Raw genomic sequence first — 24259 nt, 5'->3', positions numbered from 1 at the left:
AAAATAAATCACAGGCTTTATTTTTGGAACCTGTAACCTTGTATGTCACAATTTGGTGTCATTTTTATTAGATTTTTTTTTTTTACAAATTCTTGACCAATCTAAAGTGTTGGAAATGGCTTGCTCTCTTTGACAATGCAATATTAATGGTTGAACAAACATGCTGTTTTGGGGGGTCTCCTGAAATATGATGATTGTGGAAGTGCACAGATTCTGACAGATGCAAAAACTGCCATCTCTGAGCAAAGCAACAGCTCCACACCACCCACCCTAGCGGAAATGGTGCCGCAATGTTTTCGTACCCTTTCATTCTAAATATGTGATCTGGTTCTCTGTGTACAAAATGTAATGACATGTCAGGCTGGACTTTTATCTAAATTTAGCAATGTTACAAATTGTACTCACTGCTGATTCTGCTGGCCTGATCATTACCTCATTTTAAGTTCTGTCTGCTTTGCTTAATGCTTTTTGAACCTAAGTGGTACTTTACTCAGTATTAGATGGATCTCAGGAACTGTCAAACCCGTAATCATTAGCGAATTAGCAACAGAAATGTGCTGATGTGTTTAAAATCCGCTTTGTATATTCCTTTGGGAATGAGCAAATAGCGTGACACGGAATTGCCCAAAACAAACAAGGAGATGATCAATCAAAAAAAAAAAGACTGTGTACACATTTTCAACCTCTCCACCCCTCTCCAAATGCATGCATGCATGCAAAAAAAAAGGAGAGCAATGATGATGACATGTCAAATCGGTAAAATTACAGAATGAACAATACTGAGCTCTCCAGAATTTTTAAAAAAAAAAATGCATGCATGCGTGCATGTCTCCCATATTCCAGAAACAGGTTCCTCAAGGTAATTGAAGACTGAGTGTGAACGCTTATTTGTCTATATCTGCCCTACACACGTCCCACTTACTTTTCTGCTTATTGTTCCTGATGTCAATCACCTGCAATACAATAACGTACGCCAATGTGGAAAAATTTGACATTCTATGATGTTCTCAGTTCCCCCGTGTGCCATCTATATGTCTAATGGCCTTGCTAAGGTAATTTGCACATGCACATTGGTTGTATACATATATTTGCTGAACTAATGCTGCTTCAAGTAGTCCTTGTGGGAGCTTGATTCAAATGATGAGCTTTAACAATAGGCTACTACAACCCAAGAGCTTGTGCTGGTGAATTGAACTACCGTAATTTAACACCACAAAAGCAACGAGATGCATTTCAATAGAAGAAAATGTGTTTGCACATTAGGTGGAAGCCCAGAATGGATTGTACAAACAGAAATCAAGGACAGCACAACATTGGATGTAGTTTTATTCTTTAACAGAAAAAAAAACTCATCCACTGGAGTTGACATTGACTTTACATTGATAAAATAAAAAATGATGCACAAGTGAATACTCAACTGATTACTTGGAAATAGCTCAAGGCTGACCAGTCATCTCTGATTGGTCAGAAGCACATGACTAACTAATGTGTCACTTACAAATAAATAACAGTTGCCTTTGGGCAAAAGTCAGAATACATACCGGACTAGTGACGTAAAGACAGACAACCATTCACAACATTACTGAGATGGGAATTGAACTCACAATGTCAAGTCAACCATTACACCAGGGATGGACAACTTACTATAAAAGCTGGAGGGGCCACAATTTTTCATCAGTGGTACTGGGGACCACAGGACCACGCACTTCCTAACTAGATGTATGACTAAAACACCATTTTTAATATGGACAAAATGCATGCATATGTGCGAAATATGAACATGCTCTTTAATATATTACATTTTTTATAATACAATTCTCAATGCATGCCTAAAAGATCCACTGGCACTAACCCAACCCAACAACAAAGCTTTGAAGCAAACGACAAACTGCGTCCATATTCCATATGTGAATTTCCGCGAAGTAGAGATCATTAAAATAACCTCTGATACTGTCTGTCAACTTAACGAGCTCTTCTTGCGGAGTTGCGTAAATGAGCGGCCATTTTGAAGTCTGTATTCAATTAACTTGTTTGTCTACTTCTCCTGCAGTGCACGGGGATGGCGCGGGTGGGGGAATGAGACACACGCATTGGTCTTACTAATTGTGGTCTGTTCTAAGAATAACTCACTAGTGATGGGACACTAACTTGCTAAGAAGAATTAAAAGAAGAAAAATGTCAACATTTTTTACAACTTATCATGGTACACGTTTCTTAATTTGCCAAATATTCTATAGGTCTATTTTGTTTAAAAATGTAATAGATTGTGTTGAATGAAAGAAAGCTGTTTTTATTTACTCAAATATTACAAAAAAGGACAAAAATAGCAGCATAAATGGACCTTAATACAAATCCACAATAGAGTGAATCCGCAATAATCAAATCACAAAGTAGTGAGGGACCACTGTATTTAGAAATATATATAAATATTGTGATTTTTTTTTCTGTTGTAAAGGGCACTCTTGCATAAAACTTAGCATTAAAGATTAGCACAAAACTGCTAAACAGCAAACCAACATTAATCAACGGGTTCTGTTGCCCATCCCTGCATTTAAAGTGTGAATATTAAGGAGAATCAAAGCAAACAAACTTCTCTTTTAAAAGTCCACTAAAATAGCCTATTCATTTTTGCCGCCAGCATCATTTTTGAAATAAGATCATCTAGAAGAAAGCATTCCTGAACAGTTTTTGCTGTGTCAACAGCTGTCGTTGAGTACGAAGAGCCCTGACTGTTTTACTCTGACTGCATCTATCAGCTTTTATCTTCCTTTTATAGTAGCGTGTGCGGACCCTGCACACGCCACAGTTTCTTTGGGGAGGGGAAGATCGGAGTTTTTCTTACCTCATTTGAAGTCATGTCTCAGTTTGTCAACTGTGGCTGTCGCTTTAAGATCGTGCCCGTACTCCCAGCGCACCATGAACGAGCCTGCAGTCACAGATGCTGCAGTTCCACTTTGGGCCAGAGATAGCAGTAGCAAGTAAAAAAGTGACAAACTGCACAAAGATCCTTTAAGGCTCTGAAGCAAAGAGCACAGAATTCCTTTTGCAATCCTGTTGCTCGGCAGGCTATTTGGAATGCTTCAGTACATCGCTCATGTTTCTTGTCCCCTCTCAAACTGCAGATCAATACAAATGTGTGGTTAATCACTTTATTTTTTTGCACGAGGGCTGCCGGATCCAGCAGTTGGCATGTAAACTGCAGACCATATTTTCATAAGTCACAATTTTTTTTCGCACGCTTTGAACCCTGCAGCTCAAACCATGAAGTAGCTAATTTATGTATGCGGGCTAACGAGCTTCATGCCACCAATATTTTGACTTGCCCTCAAGTGTGCGTGTTCACTAGAGCAAAAAGGGATCCCATTTTTTTTAGAGGGACTGGTCTCACATCAGGGAGCGACAAAAGCTCTGCGATATAACCCACGAGCGAGCGAGGTGCAGCCTGATTTGGGATCAACCTCTCTTGCATGACGTCACAAAGAAAGTCCAGAAGAGTTATTTACAAGTGTTTTTTTTGTTTGTTTTTGCAATTTAAAAGTTACAAAAAAATCATTATTTGTAACACAGATGATTATCTGTGTCAATATCCCATGTTCCAATGTGGACACCCATACGGCTTATAGTCTGGTGTGACCTATAGCAACACAGCTTTATTTATTTATTTATTTATATTTGATACAGAGTAGCAATTCAATTAGTGTGAATAAATAAACTCGTCCTCCTGATATGCTCTCTCTCAAAGGGGCCCTTTTTTGTGCCCTGCGCAAATCCAGTGCAAAGCGCAGTCAAGCCATGCGCATGGGTGGAGTTTTCTTTCTTTTTGTAATTTCCTAGACTAGCGCACGTAGAAGTCAAGTCAAGTCAGAAGTCAAATGCTAGCATTATGGAAGGGAGCACAGCAGGCCAATGGAAGCAGGTCCTCTCATTCCATTCAAATTCAACAGCGGGAGCGCTGCAGCGTTTCATCCATCCATCCATCCATTATCTGAACCGTCTCAGTGGCTGCATGCCAATTATACATGTATTTTCACTATTTATAACCAACTGCGAGTAGCGGGGGTCCACTGCATATTTATTGACACCATTGCCATGGCCCATCATTTTAACACACAGTCTGAATTGCGGCAGTAATGTGTTCGTTGCAACTCCAACGGTGCTAATTATGAAGGGTTTTTAATGTTTATTGAAGCCTTAGTTGTGTGTGCAAAATGTGTGTATAGATAATAAAAATTATAAAAAAGAAAAGAAAAAAAAGCTAACTAAATTTACCCAGGGTAAAAGGAAAAAGTAGGTACTAGCGAGAGGATTAGAAGGTCAAGTTGATATATTAATGTCAATATCATAGTCATGTTTTTCCCCCAACTGGGAATAATACGTGAGAATTAGATATGGATTACATATTGCACAGGAATGCAAAATAATGCTATAGTGTAGTATGAAATCATTACATCATCACAATGTAGCATAGTAAGAAAAACGTTATTGTGTTTTATACTGCAGTACTTTAGAACATTAATATAAAATATCAGAAAAGTGTCTCCAACATTGGATTAAAATTTCAATGTGGACATTTTGCCAACATATGCTGACTGTGGATTATATCCTGACCAGTTCTAGGCAGCCACAGTAATCGTCAATCCTGCTTGCCAGTGATGATAATTCCCAACATTGCGTAAGACTGAGGACGCAGGCTCATTTTTGGCATAAAAAGGCTTATTTTGAAAAATAATGATTTTTAATAATTTTTAATAATCTTTTCTTAATTTATTTTTTTTAAAGAAAAGATTATAAAAAATTAGGAGCGTCAGGCAATTACAATTTTTTATCGTAATTAATCGCATAGCTTCACTAGTTAACTCACGATTAATCACAAATTTTAATACAATAAAAAAATATCTAGGCTTTCATACTCTTGTTAGCTAAAGTGGAAAAAAATGTTAAACTAATAGAAATAGTTAAAATGATTTTTTGACGTCTATGGCCGTCAATGGCAGTGAATGAGTTAAACAGAATAGCATATTTTGAATACTGGGGCTGCATAGAACATATTAGTGCCCCAAAAAAGTTTTGAGGTTGACCTCCCCTTTAAAAGTGCCACGTGAACATCGAAGTCTAAACCTATGCTGCTGATTTTTTCTTTCGTGATTCAGCAGTCAATGCTGAACAGCGGGGGGCAACACTAAAACGTCAGATATGATTCATCAGTTCGAAGTTCATCTCAGTGGGTGTCTCGCCACAGGAGCAGGCCAATTGAATGGTGAACCTTCTTGTTGTTTACACCCATCTCACATTTGAAGAAATCTCCCAATAGCTTTTAGATTTTGTTTGTTGTTGTTTTCCCCCACTGCTCGTGTCCCACATGCTGCAATTTAAGTTCAATTTAGTGTGGAGCAGTGGGGATTAAATGTGAAGCACCACTAACGGAAGTAGGCTCTCTTCCGGAAAAAATACTTTCTAATGGTCTAATGGGTTCTTCTACCATCAGTGTTATACATCACACAGACAGCACAAACCATTCACAATAATTTTATTGCAGCGTAGATCAACACATTTGGATTCTGTTTTCAGGTCACATCAGACGCAGAGACTTGTTGAAAGGCGGAATTCATTAGGGCTCAATCATAACAGTCCCGTAGGCCAAATAGAAAAATTGGCATTGTTAGTCAACACTGGGAGGCTGTTAGATAATCTAGGGGCTGACAAAAGCAGGATATTACAGGATATTCTCCTTTGGTCTCTTGAGGTCTCCTTGATTTGTTGGAATTTAGATGTTTCTGGGGTTGGTGAAGGACTCTGGTTGGTGGCCCGGTGGGTGGTGGGTGGTGGGTGCTGGATTTCACTTTCCTTTCTTTTCTTTGGTCCTTCCTCGGGTCTCCTGACGGCCTCACGACTCTGGCTGGACGTGTTCGGTTTAGGTGAACGGTATGGGATTTTTTAATAGGTTTTTAGGTGAACTAATGAATACACACTCACACGCACGCACACACGCACATACACATACTCACCCACATACAAAATAAATAAAAAATAGAGAGCAATAATGATGACATGTCAAATTGGTAGAATTGCCGAATGAACAATACTGAGCTCTCCAGAAAAAAAAAGAAAAAAAGGAAAGGCAGAATTCATTAGGGCTCAATCATAAATGTCCCGTAGGCCAAATAGAAAAATTGGCATTGTTAGTCAACACTGGGAGGCTGTTAGATAATCTAGGGGCTGACAAAAGCAGGATATTACACACATTAAAGTTATTACTCAAAAAACAGTGCTGTAAATAAAACAAATATGTGCTACAATGAAATTTTCTCAAGAATACTAGTGAAATATGAATACAATCATAGAGTGGGATAGACTCTTGGGGCCCTATTTTGTTCCCAGCTGAAGTCTAGCGCAAAGCACAGTCTAACTGTGCGCACGGGGGGGAGTTTCCTTTCGATTTTTATTTTCCTAGATTCTGCACAGGTAGATTTGGGTCGTTGTGAAATGGAACACAGCCGACTCCCACCCCATTGAAAAGGCTCCCCCTCGTTCCCATTAAAATCAGGGCAGTGGAAGCGCATACATGCTTGCCATTGTGGAAGCAGAAATTGACCCACTGGAGTCTGAGAAATGAAAGTGGGAACAGTGTGTTTATACAAGTAAAATGCAAGATCTCCTTTTTTTAAATTTTTCAATTCAATTCAAAAAAATTATTTCATTCTTTAAAAAAGATATGAAAGGGGGAAGAATTAAGTGAAATTTGTGGTATCTGCCCCTGATAAAAAAAATAAAAATAAAAAATATAATAAAAATAAACAATAGTAATAATACTCAACACAAAATAAATGACATTAAGCAATGAAGAAGCTATTTAGTAACAGACAAATTGTGCTATATATATTTCTCCAGTAAGTGAGCTTTTATACATTTTTTTAAAAATACAAATGGACTGAGATGATTTAGTTTTATAACCCAGATTGCTCCAAAAACTGACACCTTCAGTTGAAATACATCTTTCTTTTTGTTTTGTTCTGTATTTAGGTTTGGAAAAAATATTTGTTCCTCTTAATTTGTACTCACTTTTCCTTTTTATGAATGTAGTTTTCTATATTAACCGGTGAAAATCCATGATAGGCGTTGTACAATATTTTAAGGCGGTTCATTTCCATCAATTCATTGAATTTTAAAGTTTTTAGTTGTATAAATATTGGATTAGTGTGGTCTCTGTAGCCACATCCAGACACGACACGAATAGCGTGTTTCTGTAAAATAAAAAATAAAAAATGGGTTCAGTATAGGTTTTGCAGACGGATCCCCACACTTCAATGCAATAGGTCAGGTATGGAACAATCAATGAATGATATAACAATAGCAAAGCATTCTAGTTCAATGATTCTTTAACCTTGTGTAAAACGGCTATGGTTTGGGATACCTTCGATTTGACATGTTCTGTATGCGCTTTCCATGTTAAATGTTCTTCAATACACTAATACAGGGGTGCTCAAGTTCGGTCCTCGAGAGCCCCTATCCAGCCTGTTTTTCATGTTTCCCTCCTGCAGCACAGCTGAATCTAATGATCAGCTAATCAGCAAGCTTTGCAGAAGCCTGATAACGATCCTGATGATGAATCAGGTGTGCTAGTGGAGAGAAACATGGAAAACAGGCTGGATAGGGGCTCTCGAGGACCGAACTTGAGCACCCCTGCACTAGTACCTAAAAATTTGATTTCATTAGCCCTTTCTATTTCTATACCTTGGACTTTCAGTGTTGCTTCAACATCCATATTTCTACAACTGGCATTGAACCACTTCCCTTGCGGATAATATAGTCGTGGGTAATAGGAGACTGCCTTGTGTATCGATTTTCACATGACGTTATGACTTTTAGGTGATACTTTTTTTTCTTACAGCATTATGACCCACTATTTGTGCTATAAAGATGTTATTCTCATAAGAATTTGACTTTTTTTTGTATTCTATCAGTATCACCATTGCATTATATCATATAGAAAATACATACTGTAAGGAAAGAAACAAACAGTGGCCTCTGGTTGGCCCTTACCACCCATCGGCCATTTTGTAAACGTTTCGAGACGATTAAAAGATTTGAACAATGAATAGAGGATTTTCACTGTTGGGCTTTGCCTGTGTTTCTTTCGGATGTTCCTGTAGCTGCTCCCGATTATTTGCTCCTGCTGTTTTGTTCTGCTCGCCCACATCGTGTGGAGACACATCGCTATCCACCCCGGCGAGTGATTGGGGGCAATATCTGGCTTAATCAAAACAAGCAGTTTGGGATTTTGACCCTCACAGTTACAGTAGCTGTTTGGAGCCTTCACTAAGCCCACAAAAATTCAACATCACTTTTCTCTAGCATCAAAGAAGGTTTGCTTGAAATCACTCTCTGAGGAGACCTCTTTGCTTATTTATAATTTTGTCTTGAAAGGGTGTTAAAGCACATGGCCCGTGGCAGCAGCTCCATCACGCAATGGAACAACAGCTGGGCTTAGTCCACTCCTCAGCATCACGTCATGTTGTTGCATGTAAAGCCCACAATGAGACCGTAGCCCAACTCTGTCAAAAAGTAGGAAACATATGTTCATTTTCACGAACTGTCAAAGTGACAAAGCCGAGATTCAAACCAGCAACCGCAGAACTGTGATGCAGAAATGTGAACCACTTTGTACATGGCTGCTAGCTTTCCTTCACTCATTCACTAATATTTTATAACAATGTTAAAAGCCTCAGTTTATTTGTAAAATGAAGTCATAGATTTGTTTCTAAATACATGATATTGTACATGTTTGAAGAGAATTGCTGAAAAGACTGAGAACTATGTTGTACTGAATTACATAGATACAGTATACATTTGGAATGGTTGTTAACACCACTTTTCTCTGTCATTTGTCAAATTTACGAGGCTTATTTACTTTTGTTTTACAGTGTCTTAAAATACATATATGATGGGTTTTTAAAAAGGAAACCTGAAATGTGGCCAAAACATTGAAGAAAACACATAATTCTGATTCCTGATGTACAATTCTTCACAAATAATGCCAAAGTAAGGTTTATTATGCCAAAGTTACCTTCTGTAATTGCATAAATCATTATAACCCAGATAAGATTTGTTATGGAAAATATCATTATTGTTGTGAATTTTCTAATGAATTGTTTGCTTGAAAAAAAACAATCACTGAATTGGCAAATTCGCATCAAAGGACTTGATGATGATGGACGGTCCTTCTCATTTTCATGACAGCTGTTGTTATAAGTTGTTAAGCATTGGATCAGTCAATTTGTCTTTTGCCATGCCACAGGTGTGCTCTGTTTACTTGGTTTACAGAGTCCACCTGTTGTTTTAAATGCCCCCACCCTAACTGTGATGCGTCCCGAATGCAAAAATTTAGTATTTTGAACCACAGAACAACCCTGATGTGTCAGATTTGCATGTGCTTATAATATAGTGATAGTATGAAATTGGAGAACACAGACTTAATCAATTACAACATTTCCATGCAATATACACTCACAGAAATATTTCAAGTCTAACTTGAGATTTATGTATTTTTTTTACATGACAAATTCCCATTTCCTTTTTAAAAAATTGTTGTTTTTTTAGATAATTTTAACACAAACCTACCAAATAAACCGGGTATGATACATATTTATTTGGCTAATAAGCTTATTTATTTAAGTGTTTAGTATGAATAAAGTGTAATTACTCTAAATTAATAATAAGTATTTATTTAAAATACATAACGTATATAGTTTAAATTGCATAATAATCAGGTTACCTATACATGATAAATACACTGCCATGTGAAAAACACTTATGTACTTTTCTTTTTAATTTTGTAAATTTTTATGTTTTGGGGATGAAACTGAATGCAGACATCTCCAAAACTTAGTTAGGTATTATACTTTATAAATACTAATAAAAAATAGTAAATACATAAACCTGAGGATTATGCGTTTCAAATAAATATGCTTTATTAGACTAATGAATATGTATCATATAAGGTTTAGTTGGTAGGTTTGTGTTAAAATTATCTAAAAATAAATAAATGGGAATTTGTCATGTAAAAAAATGACATAACTCTTAAGTTAGGCTTGAAATATTTATGTTAGTGTAAGTGTAAATTATGCATTATTGTACATTAAAAAAAAAAAAGGCAATGAGGCCTTGGAAATGCGAAACTCATGAAGTATCCAGTTACAAGGTTCAGCTGCACAATGCCTCAAACCGTCTCGTCATGTAATGAGAAAACAGAAGCATTCGCAGACGTTGGAACATAAGGTCAAACAGGAGAGGAATCAAACAAAGGGCATGCAACAGGCTGCAGGACAAGCCGCTTCCTCCTTGACTTGATCAAACTCCATTACATTAACGATTACACAACATTATATTACTGGTAAAATTCCTTGTTCCTTTTGAGATGTTACCAAAGGAACCAGTTTAATGAACAATTCCATTTATACACTTCAAATATTGTACATATTAAGTTGTCAGCATAATGCTATTACTAACACAAAAGGCTTATGTATTTTTTTTTTTACTTTAGAAAACATGTCGAAATAACATCATTAAATAGAGTACATATAAATTGACATTTTGTGCATCATGATTAACTTATGATTCTTTCTGATGTGCGCAACTTGGCCAACAGTCGTGAAGACACAAACAAAGAAGACTTACTCAACTACTGTGGCTCAAATTTGCAGCAATATTTGCTTTTGTAGTTTATTCTCACAGAGGACACTGAAAATATGCCACGCTTGATCAGTTTTAAATTGTAATAACACCATTCACCACTAGATGGCAGACATAACTTATTACATTTTAAAAAACAGTTGGGTCAAAAGGACCGATCCACTTTATGAATCAATTTGACCCAACATTCTGGGTTGTTTTATACAAAATGACCCAATTTTTCAACTCAAGTAAAGGATCTGACCAATATTTAGGAGTTTTTTTTTTTTTTTACACTAACAGACCCATTTCTTGTCTCAAAGTTGGGAAAAATTGACCCAAGAATGGAAAAATTGCTGAAAGAAGACTGCACATTCTGTTCTCTAACGCACAATCTGTCCGTGCATTCCCAGGTATCGTGTCGCTGATTTCTCTGGTGATCCTCTCTTACGACCGCTACAGCACTCTGACCGTGTACAACAAGCGCGGTCCCAACTACCGCAAGCCCCTGTTGGCCGTCGGGGGCTCATGGCTCTACTCTTTGTTCTGGACGGTGCCGCCGCTCTTGGGCTGGAGCAGCTACGGCATTGAGGGAGCCGGAACCAGCTGCTCGGTATCCTGGACGGTCCAGACGACCCAGTCGCACGCCTACATCATCTGCCTATTCATCTTCTGCCTGGGCTTGCCTGTCCTGGTCATGATCTACTGCTATGGCAGGCTGCTCTGGGCTGTCAAACAGGTAGAAACTCTGCTGAAACGCGGGAAAGCATGTACAGCAATGAATTTCATCGTACCCGTGTTGGTGTTGCAAGATATTTATTTTGTCTTAAGGCACATCAGGTGGATAGATTAATGGATGGAAGAAGGGATAGATGATGGATAGGATTATTTTCAAACCAGGCAAGATTTGACAGAAATGAGCACCTGAACATAATCTGAATTCATTTTCTTTCAAACTTAATTTATGGCAGATGCACAATCCACACAATTAAAATTTGGTTTGACATGACTCAGCATGCACAATGCTTCTAATGAAATCATGTTTATTCAATTCATTTAAAAATGGATCGTGGTTACACAGGATTTTCCAAAGCCAATTTGAATGGGATCAGATGTGTTATTGAAAAGGTAACATTTGATTTACCATGTTAGATTTAATTAAATGATAATTGCACAATCTGCATCAAATCCTGATTAAACTTGACTCATTTGCATTCTGATAAAAACATTTTTTTTAATCTTACCCCATTTATAATGATTGCAATGATCTAAATTTTCAATGACCGTAAAATAACTGATTGTCAACTAACTTCCAAAGAAAATTCAGGTTGATAAATGCAAAACGGCAAATGTACATTAGGCTATTTTGTGTACAACCCTTCACCATCCATAGGTTCAAGCAGTGGACCAAACAGTGAATGCCTCACTGTCAATAAACCCGAGTCGTAGTGTGCTGAACATCCATTTTCCAAATGTCAACTACAGATCCAGAGAGCGGCTGACAAATGAGATGATGCCATAGTGTGATATCGGTGTACTATATTCACTGCTGCCTTCTTTGATTGACAGCCCATAAATCAAGTGACTATCTATTGGTGGAATGTCCTGTGGTCATCCTTTGTGTTCTGAACGCGGGAAGAGGCAGTGTGAGCTTTTATCCCACAGAGGGATGTGGAACAGACGCAGGGTGATATGATAGAGATAATGCGATGGCAACATTGCATTTTGTCCATCAATATGACAACTATTTGGGACAATCCCTCTAAATATATGATACATTTACATTTTTAATGTTGTTTGCGGTTATGTTTTACAATAAATACAGATTCTGACCTGCTCCAGATGAAATCCGAGGCAGTGGGTGCATCTTTTGGATCGTATAGATGGTTTCTATAACTGTGATGTTGTTTTCAGATGTCTCCTTCTTTAATCAGTCTTATTCTATCACTGGAATGACTCTCTAGTGTGCATAAGCCGCTTTTTATTCAAGAAGTAAGGATTAGCCTTCGCTTAGAATTACTGAGTGGGTTACATTAACCGAATTGTATAGTGCTATTTCATTAATGCCCTTCAATTGTACCTAAAAGCAATTAGTAGCAGATTTTTGCATCTTGAATGGCTTGTCATTTTCTACTACATTGACACACAAGTATAAAACGTTTCTAAGCCCCACAATTCTACAATTAAAGTGGAAGTCAACATTTCTTGACAATGATATGTTCTATGTGATCTCATTAGTCTAAACTTGACATTCTGATATATATTGCATTTGTGGAATATGAATTATGAAGCAAAATCCAGCCGTTTTTATCCATCTCAGGAGGCGGCCATTTTGCCACTTGCTGTCGACTGAAGATGACATCACAGTTGCTCAGGGCTCAGGCAACGACCAATCGCAGCTCATCTGTTTCTGAAGGTGAGCTGTGATTGGTTGTTACCTGAGACCTGAGCAACATTGATGTCATCTTCAGTCGACAGCAAGTGGCAAAATGGCCGCCCCCTGAGATGGATAAAAACGACTGGATTTTGCTGCTTCATTCATATTCCACTAACACAATATTGACCAGAATACCATATTTAGACTGGTGGTGCTCCATAGAACATATTATCGTCAATAAAAAAAAAATGTTTTGGGGGGGGTTGACTTCCTCTTTAAAAAAAAAAAAAAAAAGTGACTAACTAATATTGGCTTGAATCTGAAGTTCAGCAAAATGTCCTTTGCAAAAAAGTCCTTCAGATATTAGAATTTGGCCAGACAGTGGCGTTGGTCTCAAGCTTTGTTAGTTAAAGCTCATCTCTCCATAAATCAGACTGACTTGAAACTTGTAACACAAATGACCACCTCAAAGTTCTTTGCCAAAAAAATAAAATAAAAAATTGAGTTCAGACTTCAGATTTTAGAATCTTTGAAGTGGCGCAATTTGACAGGCCAAACCTCACAATTCCTCGAGTCTTTTTGACTTGAGACCTCTCACACATTCAGGTTCACCCTTATAAAAGAAACGTGCCTTTTATCGCAGATTTATAAGTAACAGATGTGAATTCTGTTTATTTGCCTCAAAATAAAAATAATAAAAGGCCAAGCATCTCACTCGATAAGTCTGAGAACTGTACTTCAAACGTCTCACACAAGTTTGGCCCGATGTCCTGTAAACAAAAGCAAAAAAATCCATTTAATGACTTGTTGTATGCGAGAGCATGCTTCAAAGATCTTCCCTAACTCAAGTTGCAATCACTTGTAAACTGTTGGAGTATTACGGGGGATTTATTCACATGAGTACCCATCTGGCCGCTGAAGATCATTCTCAGATGTGTTTGTATAATGGAAGCACTAAATCTAGGCTACTTTACATATTTGTCTTTATGTCCAAATGAAGAGTCCTCCAGGAAAGGACCCCCCGTGCTCTATTTGTTGTGCTTGGTTTAGCTTCTAATTTTGAGATTCATGTGTGATGTTTATCTTGTTCAAAGTAGATTCATTCCTATGGGTGTCGTTTTTAACTCATTCACTGCCATTGACGGTTATAGACGTCAAAAATTAATTTGAACTATTTCTATTAGTTTAACATTTTTTTCCACTTTTGTTAACAAGAGTATGAAAACCTTGATTTTATGTATTGAACATTTAGAACAAATTTGTGATTAATTGTGAGTTACTAGAAGTCATGCGATTAATTACGGTTAAAAAATGTAATAGCCTGATGCCCCTAATTTTTTAAATAATATTTTCTTTTCTTTTTTAATTGCAACAGGCGATTAATTTTTTTAAATTGTAATTAATCACATGGCTTCAATAATTAATTCACGATTAATCAATAATTTTATAACTGTTCTAAATGTAATTTTTAATTATTTTTTTTTAGGTTTTCATACTCTTATTAACAAAAGTGGAAAAGGTGTTAAACTATTAGAAATAGTTAAAATGAATTTTTGACGTCTATAGCCGTCAATGGCAGTGAATGAGTTAATGGTAAAGAACTCATACTGCATCATACTGATAGGACCAGCATTTTCAAATCACAGCAATTTTCATCCACTGTAGTAAATGTAACAATGGAAGCGTTAAACTGTATGTAGATCAAAACACACCACATATCAAAAAGATAACTGTCCGGAAATGCCAGCATATGCCAGGTCTGATAACAATCTCACGACGAATATTTAATTCCCTGCGCAATAAGCGGCACCTTCATCAATAGGGTCATTGTCAAAAGGACATGTCATGTTTGTGACAAAAGTGGACTAGACCAGACTTGGGCAAACCCCGGCCCGCGGGCCAAATACGGCCCGTTATGCGTTTCAATCCGGCCCGCCGAACTTATCCAATAAGGCTAGAAAAAAATTCAAAATCTTTTTTTATTTTTTTTATTTTTTTGGTGTGTGTGTCAGCTCAGTGGCCGATTGGTTAGAGTGTCCGCCCTGAGACTGGGAGGTCGTGGGTTCAATTCCTGGCCGGGTCATAAATAAAATAAACGGGAGAATGGCAGTAAGCATAACTCAAGATAACTGATTCATAAAATACAATTCTTCCTGGATTTGGACATTTACAGCAGGAGACAGCAGGGTTTTGTGTTGAACACAGCAATAATATTCTGATAGTCCAGAGAATCGGTCAATTCTTTTTTGAAAGAAAGCAGGGACAAAGAGTTCAGTCTATCAGTCAACATTGTGGCACTGTTGCGTGTTTTGATCCTTTTGACAGCTGAAGATAGTCTTTCTACATGTTGTCATGGGTGAGGTGAGGAGCGCGCATGCAGGAGACTGTTGATATTGGTGAATACATCCCCGGGGCGTGCGTCGAGCACTTCTATGAGCGTTTCCTCGTTGGCTTTTGGCTTCTTTTTGAGCTGCTGCACAAACACCGTGTGCTATGCGTCCCCCACGGAGATGGAAAAGTGGTCAGAGACGGATTGGATGTACGCGCTTTGTCCTCAGCGCGTGACAGGCAGCAGCGGCTATCATGCAGCTGCATGTGTCACACGTACTGTGGGCCCGGGTTAAAAATGGGTGGGCCAATGGAAAAAAATTCTTTAACTTTACGCCTTGAATTGAAATCTATTAATAATAGATGCAGTCACCAGGTTTGACAGATCACAGTGTATGTGCTATTATAATCTATTTACATTTCTCCTCCCACTTTGCCAAATACAGTAGTGTGTAAAATCTTGCATATTCATTGAGGCAAACGTACTACCTGGATTAGGACTATTTTATAATAATCATAATAATAATAATAATAATACATTTCATTTAAAAACAGCACCTTTCAGAACACCCAAGGTCACTTTACAAAGCATAAAAACACAGCAAAAGTTGATCTAAAACAATAAAAATGAAGCTATTGGAAAAGCTGTTTTAAATATGTGGATTTTGCACATTTGAAAAACGCAGTCCAAAGTGCACACTATAAGTAAATTGGGTTGTACATTTATCTGTGTGTTTTTACTGTGCTATGAGGTCCAAATGCTCCTGGTCCGGCCCATCTGTCAAAATTTCAAACCCATTGTGGCCCGCAAGTCAAAAAGTTTTCCCACCCCTGCTCTAGACTATAGGCGTATTTACGCAAAAACTCGCCGCAGCGGACTTTATGAATGAGGAAATTCAATGTGTGGCTGAAAGGAGGCGGGGACAGAGAAAACCTTGAGGTTCATTGTGAAAAACCTGCAACCGACCAGGTTTGGTTCATGGAATGTGTTACTACGGTAACTGACCGAGAGCTTAAATGATTCTCACTAAACCTGTTTTGTGAAATAGACCCCAGGTCAATACTCCGTTTTGTTAAGGGAACAATGCTAAGTTTTTAGCATTTAGCCAAGAAGAACATAGTATATACATTTAAACTTTCAAATACGTTTGAACATATTTGCCGTTCGAAAATGTTTATTCCACATTGACAGTTCCATGCTTACGTACGCAACCAATCGAAAATGAACTTTTGTCTTGGTAAAGGGAAAATGTTTGCTGTTAAAATGTTGTACTTTTGTGAATGAGAGTCCCTGAAGCTCGCAAGGCCTGTAATTATTTATTTATTTATTTTTTTCTGAGAAATTATTCTGAGATGTAATTATTTAATATTAACTCATTCACTGCCATTGACGGCTGTAGACGTCAAAAATTCATTAACAATTTTTATTAGTTTAACATTTTTTTCTACTTTTGTTAACAAGAGTATGAAAACCTAGAAAAAAAATAATTGTACATTAAGAACAGATATAAAATTTGATCGTGAGTTAACTAGGGAAATCATACGAAAAAATGTTTTTTTTAAAGGAAAAATGATTTTACTTTTTCTTTTTAAGGAAATGATTATTAAAAATTTGGGGCGTCAGGCGATTACATTTTTTAATCGTAAGTAATCGCATGACTTTACTAGTTAACTCACGATTAATCACAAATTGTATCTGTTCTAAATGTACAATAATTTTTTTCTAGGTTTTCATACTCTTGTTAACAAAAGTGGAAAAAAAATGTTTAACTAATAGAAATAGTTGAAATGAAATTTTGACATGAGTTAATACTTGATGATTGCTGCATTGCTCTTTTTTTCGAGCCACAGGTGGGGAAGATCCGCAAGACGGCAGCTCGAAAGCGAGAGTACCACATCCTGTTTATGGTCCTGACCACGGCCGCGTGCTACCTGCTGTGCTGGATGCCGTACGGCGTGGTGGCCATGATGGCGACATTTGGTCCGCCCGACACCATCAGCCCCGTGGCCAGCGTGGTGCCGTCCCTGCTGGCCAAGAGCAGCACCGTCATCAACCCGCTCATCTACATACTCATGAACAAGCAGGTGAGTGGACAAAGGAAATTTAGACATGGAGAATGTTTATTTACATTGTTAGAAAATCAACAGTTGTAATCATACAAATGCAAATATTGATTCAAGTGTATTAAGAAGAAAATGTGCAAACCAGTCAACAAGAACACCCTATAAGGCTGTTAGGAGTGAAAGCGGTGCTGCTTCATTACTTCTTCTGCATTAAAAAAGATGTTCTCACAGGTAGTGGGGTGCACAGTCCCTCGAATTTCACCACAGGGCATATAAAAAGTTGGGGGGAAAAAATCAGAAATTGGCACAAGCGTATGAGGTTAAGATGAATTAATTGCATTTGATGAAATGCTACTAGGGAGTTACTCTGAGCTACCCTGCAGCCAGACTAAATTGGCCTCTCCATAAGCATGCACCCCCCCCCCCCCCCCCGCCCTTCCACCCCCCGAAGCTAAAGAAACAAATAAATACATCTCATAGCCTCTCACAACATGTATGACATTAGTGGTTTCTATTTGCAGCACAGTACAGCACATACAGTTTGAAGACTCTCCTGGCCCCTCAACCTGGTTTGCATACCACGTGCGCCTCTTTAGAAACCTATGTACAGTATTCTCAATGGTTGTCGCACCTGTCACAGTCACAAGAAATCAAATCCACAGCAGTAGAGTTCAAGTTTTACCTTTAGCAATTTAATTGGAAAAAAGCTAAAAAATTTTCCCCTCAGCTATTAAAAAACACTTATGGTCTGATTGAATACATTTGTTCCAAGAATGCTTTTAATCGGTTGCTAAGGAGTTCAAACTTTACAGTCAGAAAGGTGAGCCACTATATACAAGAAAAGTACTTATTTAATATACTGTATATATTATTTTGTTTAGCGAAGTGGCTGCATCTCTCTCAATATTCCAGAGGTACGAGGTCTGTCCGTCGACCCAATTTTAACCACCAATTAATCCAGTGATCAGTAATGGATTCACCTTTTTTTGTGTTAATGTGACGCACTACCTTCATGTTTCAAGTATCCATACAGTTGGTCCCTACACGTTATTTATTGTATACAATCTTGCTTTCATGTTGCAATACACAGTACCACAGCACAAGATTTGATCCATACAGCCCAGTTCTACCATAAGGTATGAAGACCACCAAATGTGAATATTTCTAAGGAGATGATACTTTGTTTTCTCATATAGTGGCCTATGGGGCATGTATTTGGGTTAAATATTATTATATACTAGGGATGGGTGCCCGCTACATAAAATATTTTTGAAATGTAGTATAGTGGGCTGGTAATGCTGATAACAGCCTATTTTCAGTGACAAAAACAAATTGAAAAGTGAAAGGAGATCTATAGAAGGGGTGAACTTGGTGAAGCGGACTAATCACAGCAAAATTGCAGATTTTTTGCCAAGACTTTCTTACTCCGGGGACTGGCCAATCAAATAACGCTAACAAGAAATTTGCCAGTTATGGCAAAACAGCCACCTCAATTTACATAACAGTACTTGTACTTGTAAAATCAGCAGACAGTTGGAGGGGATGACAAGCTCAGACCTCGGTTCCTACATTAAAGCCAAAATGTGATGTTTATTTGTGTCATATTGAGGGACACAAGTAGCACTGTTTAGCTCTTAAAAACAAAGTTGGCACAAAAAAAAAGAAGGTTCTACTTTCCTACTTTATCAACACATAGATTTACATTTCCAAGTATTTGATTCAAGGTAGAAGTTTTGCACGTTGATTCCAAGAGAAGAAATATGGTTACTTTTGTTAACTGATAAGTTTTTAAGTTCATGTAGAAAAACAAAAAATAAATGAAACAAACAAAAAATAAAATATTATTAGAAATAATAATATAAAATCAGGAAAAAAATCGTAAAACTAATTTCTTGTTAAAAAATCTGAGATTTTATTTTTGGGCAAAATCGCCTCGCCCTAGGTATTGGGCCAACAACCGGCCTTATTTCAAGGAATCGGTACTCTCAATGGCTATTTTGTAGCTATTTTGCGATCAGGAAATAAAAATTAGAAGAATAGAAAATTTGCATTAATTTCATGTAGTTTTAAGAAAAAATGCTACATTTGTGATATATAGGTCTTTCTTTAAAATTATCTGTCACTGATTTTTTTAATGGAAATTTTAGGTAGCAAAAGTACTAGTGGTATGAGTACTTGGTATCGGTACCTACTCAAGAGTTGAGTACTCGTATTGGTCTGTCTGAAAAGTGGTATCGAATCAATGATACTTCAAATATTATACATTACAATAGAAAGCAAAGAAAGGGACTATTCTACAGAAAAATTGTGAGAAATGAAGCAAGCTGGAAGGCACTTGCTTCTACAGAACATAAACATGGATGCATACAAAATTGTGGAGTGAAAAGCTAATCGCAGGACATGCTAACACCACCAACAACCAATTGGCAAGAAACATTTCCATTCATCTAATTGTAATTCGACTCTGGGAAACTACAGATGGGAAACTACAGATGGGAAACTGTAGATGCTGCTGTTTTGGTTAGCAACAAGCACTTCATTATGGTTACTAGGCCACTATTTGAGGAAATACAGTATTTCATACAGCTAGCCGTGCGAAACCCCAGACTCATCTTTTCATTACCAGAGCCAACTTCTTACTTTTACTATAAAACTCACGTGACATCACTTCTTTTACCAAACAACCAACACTGGCTCAGGAACATTTTTTAACAACAGCACACATTTGTCTGTCTTAAAAAAAATCTCTTATGGGCAAGAAAAATACTGCCCAATGGAGAGCTAACAGGTAGATAAAAATAATAAATCAAATCCCCTCAGGCGGAGACAGCGCAAAGCTGATGGTTTTACCGGGTCACACACATTCCTCGCTGATGATGGCGAACCCCGACCAATATTTGAGGGTTCCCGAGCAGAAATAAAGGAGCTTGCTGTCTAGCTCTGTGACAACAGAATATAACCTCCCTCTGGTTGCCTACCAGCTGTTTTAAAACATACTTCGTTAAGAGGCTTGCCATGAAAATTCGCAGCTGTTAAAGGTTACATTCAATTATGAGAGATAGCCGAATGGGAGTCCAGGTTACTGTAGTCGGGGTGTCTGAACCTACCCAAGGCGACATGTGGACAGGGTTCAGCTTACACACATACCAATCTTTAAAAGAGGGTGACCAGACGCCTCATTTAAACGGGATCGTCCCAAGTCCCAGTGGATTTCGCTAGCCTCATTGTTTTGTCGCACTTTTTCCCGTTAAAAGGGAAAGTTGTTTGGGTATGATATACATCTTTTCCGACACACCTCAGTGTGTGATGATTTGACATGACCAATGCATCACATCGCACATAACAATAATGCCACCAACAATTGTCAGGTGTAGTACCAAGACTGACCTGTGAGAGGCAGCATGGCACCACAGGGCATCAGGACTTTCAGAAAATACAAGGAAGAAATTGAACGATAGCATTTCAGTTCACGTCACAATCACGGAGTCTGTGACTTTGCCGTGATGTTGACAACAGTTGAAAGAATATGCTATCAGAAATAATTTAATTTATTTAACATTTTCGATAGGAAATAATTTCACTTCACTCCCGCTACATCACAGGATAATGACTCAGGATCATTGTTTGGACACACTGAGATTCAAGCCATGGCTGACTTTGATAAGAAGGGAAGGGGGAAAATTAGCAAATTTAGTCTGATTGTCATTATGTGTGTATCCCGTTTACCTACCCTACACTTTTATAACCTACTCTACTTCACCATCCTACTTTCCTAACCTACCATAACCAACTTGACTATCTATCTCCCTGTCCTACACTACCGTTAGTTAAAATTACTTAAATATCTAGGATAAGCTTAGAGATGATTTTTTTTGTTGTCTTACATAATCAAAAAACGGGGATCAACAACCATTCCTTATTATTCCTCTGATTCAATCAAACAGGAACTATGACCCCAATCGCAAACAAACTCAACAGTCATTAGTCAATATGAAACAAGTCAGCAAGAGCGCAGCAAACATTTATGTAAGAAATGAATCCATATATTCCATCACTTATTCACCAATCTTCAATCCTTTGGCCTTTCTCACTACCTTGACAGCTATCTACCACATCAACTAAACTAGGGAGGCACCTACTGGTTCTGGATGTACTGTAGGTGTACATTAGGGTTTTAATGTTATGCAACAGGGAAATAGAGCATTGCGATTTTCCCAAAGCCAAATAACATCATCCCAGAGGACTTCAGATGAGTACAAAACTGGTTAGACCACTACCATAAGAGCTCTTAAGTGGATAGCCACATCGACTACAAAAAAAAAAAAAAGACACTTTACACCGATGAATACAATGTTGAAAACTCCCTAAAAACTCTTTAAAATCTGTGGCTATGCTAAGTTAGCTCAGCTAACGTGGCTCAGCTAAAGCAGAAAGATATGTCTTTTTCTGTCACCAGAGTATTTTTCCTCCGGCAGCATGTAGTCCCAAAAGAACATTTTGATGAAAACAAGCTCTCCCCAAAGCCTCTCTGTTGACCCCCCACCACCCTGTAGGTCTATGGCTTGTGTTTTTCGCAAATCTAATCCAAAACTTGTAAGCCTACCCCCACCCCTACCTCTCCTTCGCAGCCTCGTCGTCTCCAGTGGCTTTATTGCACCGCACCCTAAGTGGGCCCAGAAAAGGTCAGAGTTACATAACGTGAGTCAGGTCTCATATACTCAGATGTCACAGTCAAAGGTGCGGAAGCCGGGGAGTGTGATCCGCCCCTTTCGGCGCAGGTCGCCCTCTGTGCCCTTGTTGATCCTCTGGATGAGGCTCTTTTCGTACAAGAGGGGGTGATAGGCGCCAAGAGTGCAGGCCATGTCGAAGAAGCGCTCGTAGTAATGACACAGGTCGGTCTTCCTCATGGAGGGGATGTACTCGTACACGTGCACCTGCTCGCACAGCGCCATCATCAGGAGGATCCCTGCAAGAAAACAATTCAGGGTTCAAATGTAAACAGCTGTCAACCATCAATTAAATACCACGTATACAGTATATCATATGCCTACACATCCCTACAATTTTTTTTTGCCACGAAACACTGTATATTCGCTTCGCGAAGCTTTCCATGCCTCAAGAGATGCTAACCAACAGCTAGCTTGTGGGTGCAGGGCGATGGTCACACACAGACATGAACCTGCATAGCGGGTTTCGACCACCTGACTGGACTCCAGCTAATCGGTTTCTGCTTCTGCCATGTCAAGGGATTTGCGCCTCTCATGTACTGATTTTATAGGGAATGAGAAGAGCCGTTTTGAATGGCTGTGTTCACACCCACAACGGTGCAAATCGCACAATTTTAATGCTGCCAAAATGCGTTCATCTGCGAAAATACCAACACTTGGTGTGGCCCACCAATATGCATAGTTAGACCACGCTTCGTGCCAGACTTGCACTTAATATACATAATGAGCCCTATATCTCATCAATTCTGAACGGCATTATGCTCAGTCCTTGCACACATGTTCAGTAATTATCTTTAAAAATGTATAGTGTATTTAGAAACATCTCTAAATGAACGTTAAAGGGTCTTTTAATCCCATCATTGAACACACTCCACATAACATCAGTTAAAGTGCAATTATAGTAATCTAAGAGACCTAGAGTGCCACTTTGTCATGTCTTAGACATCTGGCAAGACTTAATAATCCTAATTTGGAGAAGCAGCAAAGCAAATTGCATGCTCTCAAAGATGACCGACACCTGCATTGGCCTGGGAATACCCACTTTATTCTTGTGCAACCATAAACATAAAATCATACAAAATTCTTTATTCTCTTTACAATTTTTTTTGTGTTGTAATACAATTGTATATATATATATATATATATATATAATGACAGACATTAGAGTACATTATTATGTACTTCTTGAAGTAATTTATTTACTGTATTTATTCATTTATTTACATACATTTCCAAATTCCATTTCATGTATTTATTCATTCATTCACTTAATTTTTTTCTAACTCTCTTAACATTATATATTTTTTCTCCTTAACACAACTTTAAATTTGTAATATTACCGGTACATTTTTTAAAGTCAATAAATTCTGTCTTTTTTCGCCTTTCGTAAATTTACCTTTTTTTCTATTCCGTGAGTGAGGTCGATATACTCCTTCATAATGCTCCACCTCTCCAATGTGCCATGGAAAGTGGTTAAGAGGTTTTTGTACAATCCCTTTGGATTATCAATCATCCAGATCATTGCTGGCATTGGATTTTGTGTGATTATCTAGCAGTCCGCTGACTAGTTCTTTTGTCTTTAGTAAATCCCATGAAATCCGCGCTAATGAACAAAACATGTTGGACCCTTCATTTGTTGGTAATTGTGAACAAAGAAAAAAGGGATTCCAGTGATAACAGACAATTTGGTGACAAGAAGTCACGTTAATTAGAAATCATTGATTATTGATTGCTGGGCAAGCCTCTAAATTGGAGCGACAAGCTGTAGCTACATGGCATTTCAGTCTGATTAGCAGGTCATGAAATCAGATCTGACACGGACAATTCTGGTGCAACTGCATTGGCTACACGCTGTTTGATCGATTCCCAGTTCAATTTTTCCATTTTCTTGCCAGAGGAAAAAACATTTTTTTCGTCTGTGCGGTGTCCCCGTGTATTTATGGGCTCTACATACATGCCCTCACTCACAACGGAAATCTGATTAGAGAACACGTAATGACCTTCCACTTGGTTGTGCAGTGCACGCAGATTTGTCAATGGTGGTCTGCAGTTAAAACAAGGGGCCTTTTCAGATACAAATGTAATTTGCGAGGGG

General features: G+C 38.0%; 2 protein-coding genes across 2 annotated transcripts in view; one reads left to right on the top strand and one right to left on the bottom strand.

The window, feature by feature from the left end:
- The window catches only part of tmtops2b (teleost multiple tissue opsin 2b), a 30118-nt gene that overhangs the window by 3362 nt on the left and 2497 nt on the right, over positions 1-24259 (top strand). Inside the window, exons 2-3 of the mRNA XM_077579975.1 lie at positions 11082-11407; positions 17225-17458. Of these exons, the coding sequence (XP_077436101.1) occupies positions 11082-11407; positions 17225-17458 (560 nt within the window). The remainder of the gene's footprint in view (positions 1-11081; positions 11408-17224; positions 17459-24259) is intronic.
- The window catches only part of st6gal2a (ST6 beta-galactosamide alpha-2,6-sialyltranferase 2a), a 49682-nt gene continuing 42899 nt past the window's right edge, over positions 17477-24259 (bottom strand). The window contains exon 6 of the mRNA XM_077579974.1: positions 17477-22403. Within this exon, the coding sequence (XP_077436100.1) occupies positions 22156-22403 (248 nt within the window). The 3' untranslated portion in view covers positions 17477-22155. The remainder of the gene's footprint in view (positions 22404-24259) is intronic.

This window comes from Vanacampus margaritifer, chromosome 11 (assembly GCF_051991255.1).
Source record: "Vanacampus margaritifer isolate UIUO_Vmar chromosome 11, RoL_Vmar_1.0, whole genome shotgun sequence".
NCBI lineage: Eukaryota > Metazoa > Chordata > Actinopteri > Syngnathiformes > Syngnathidae > Vanacampus > Vanacampus margaritifer.
This window is presented reverse-complemented; position numbering and strand designations above follow the sequence as displayed.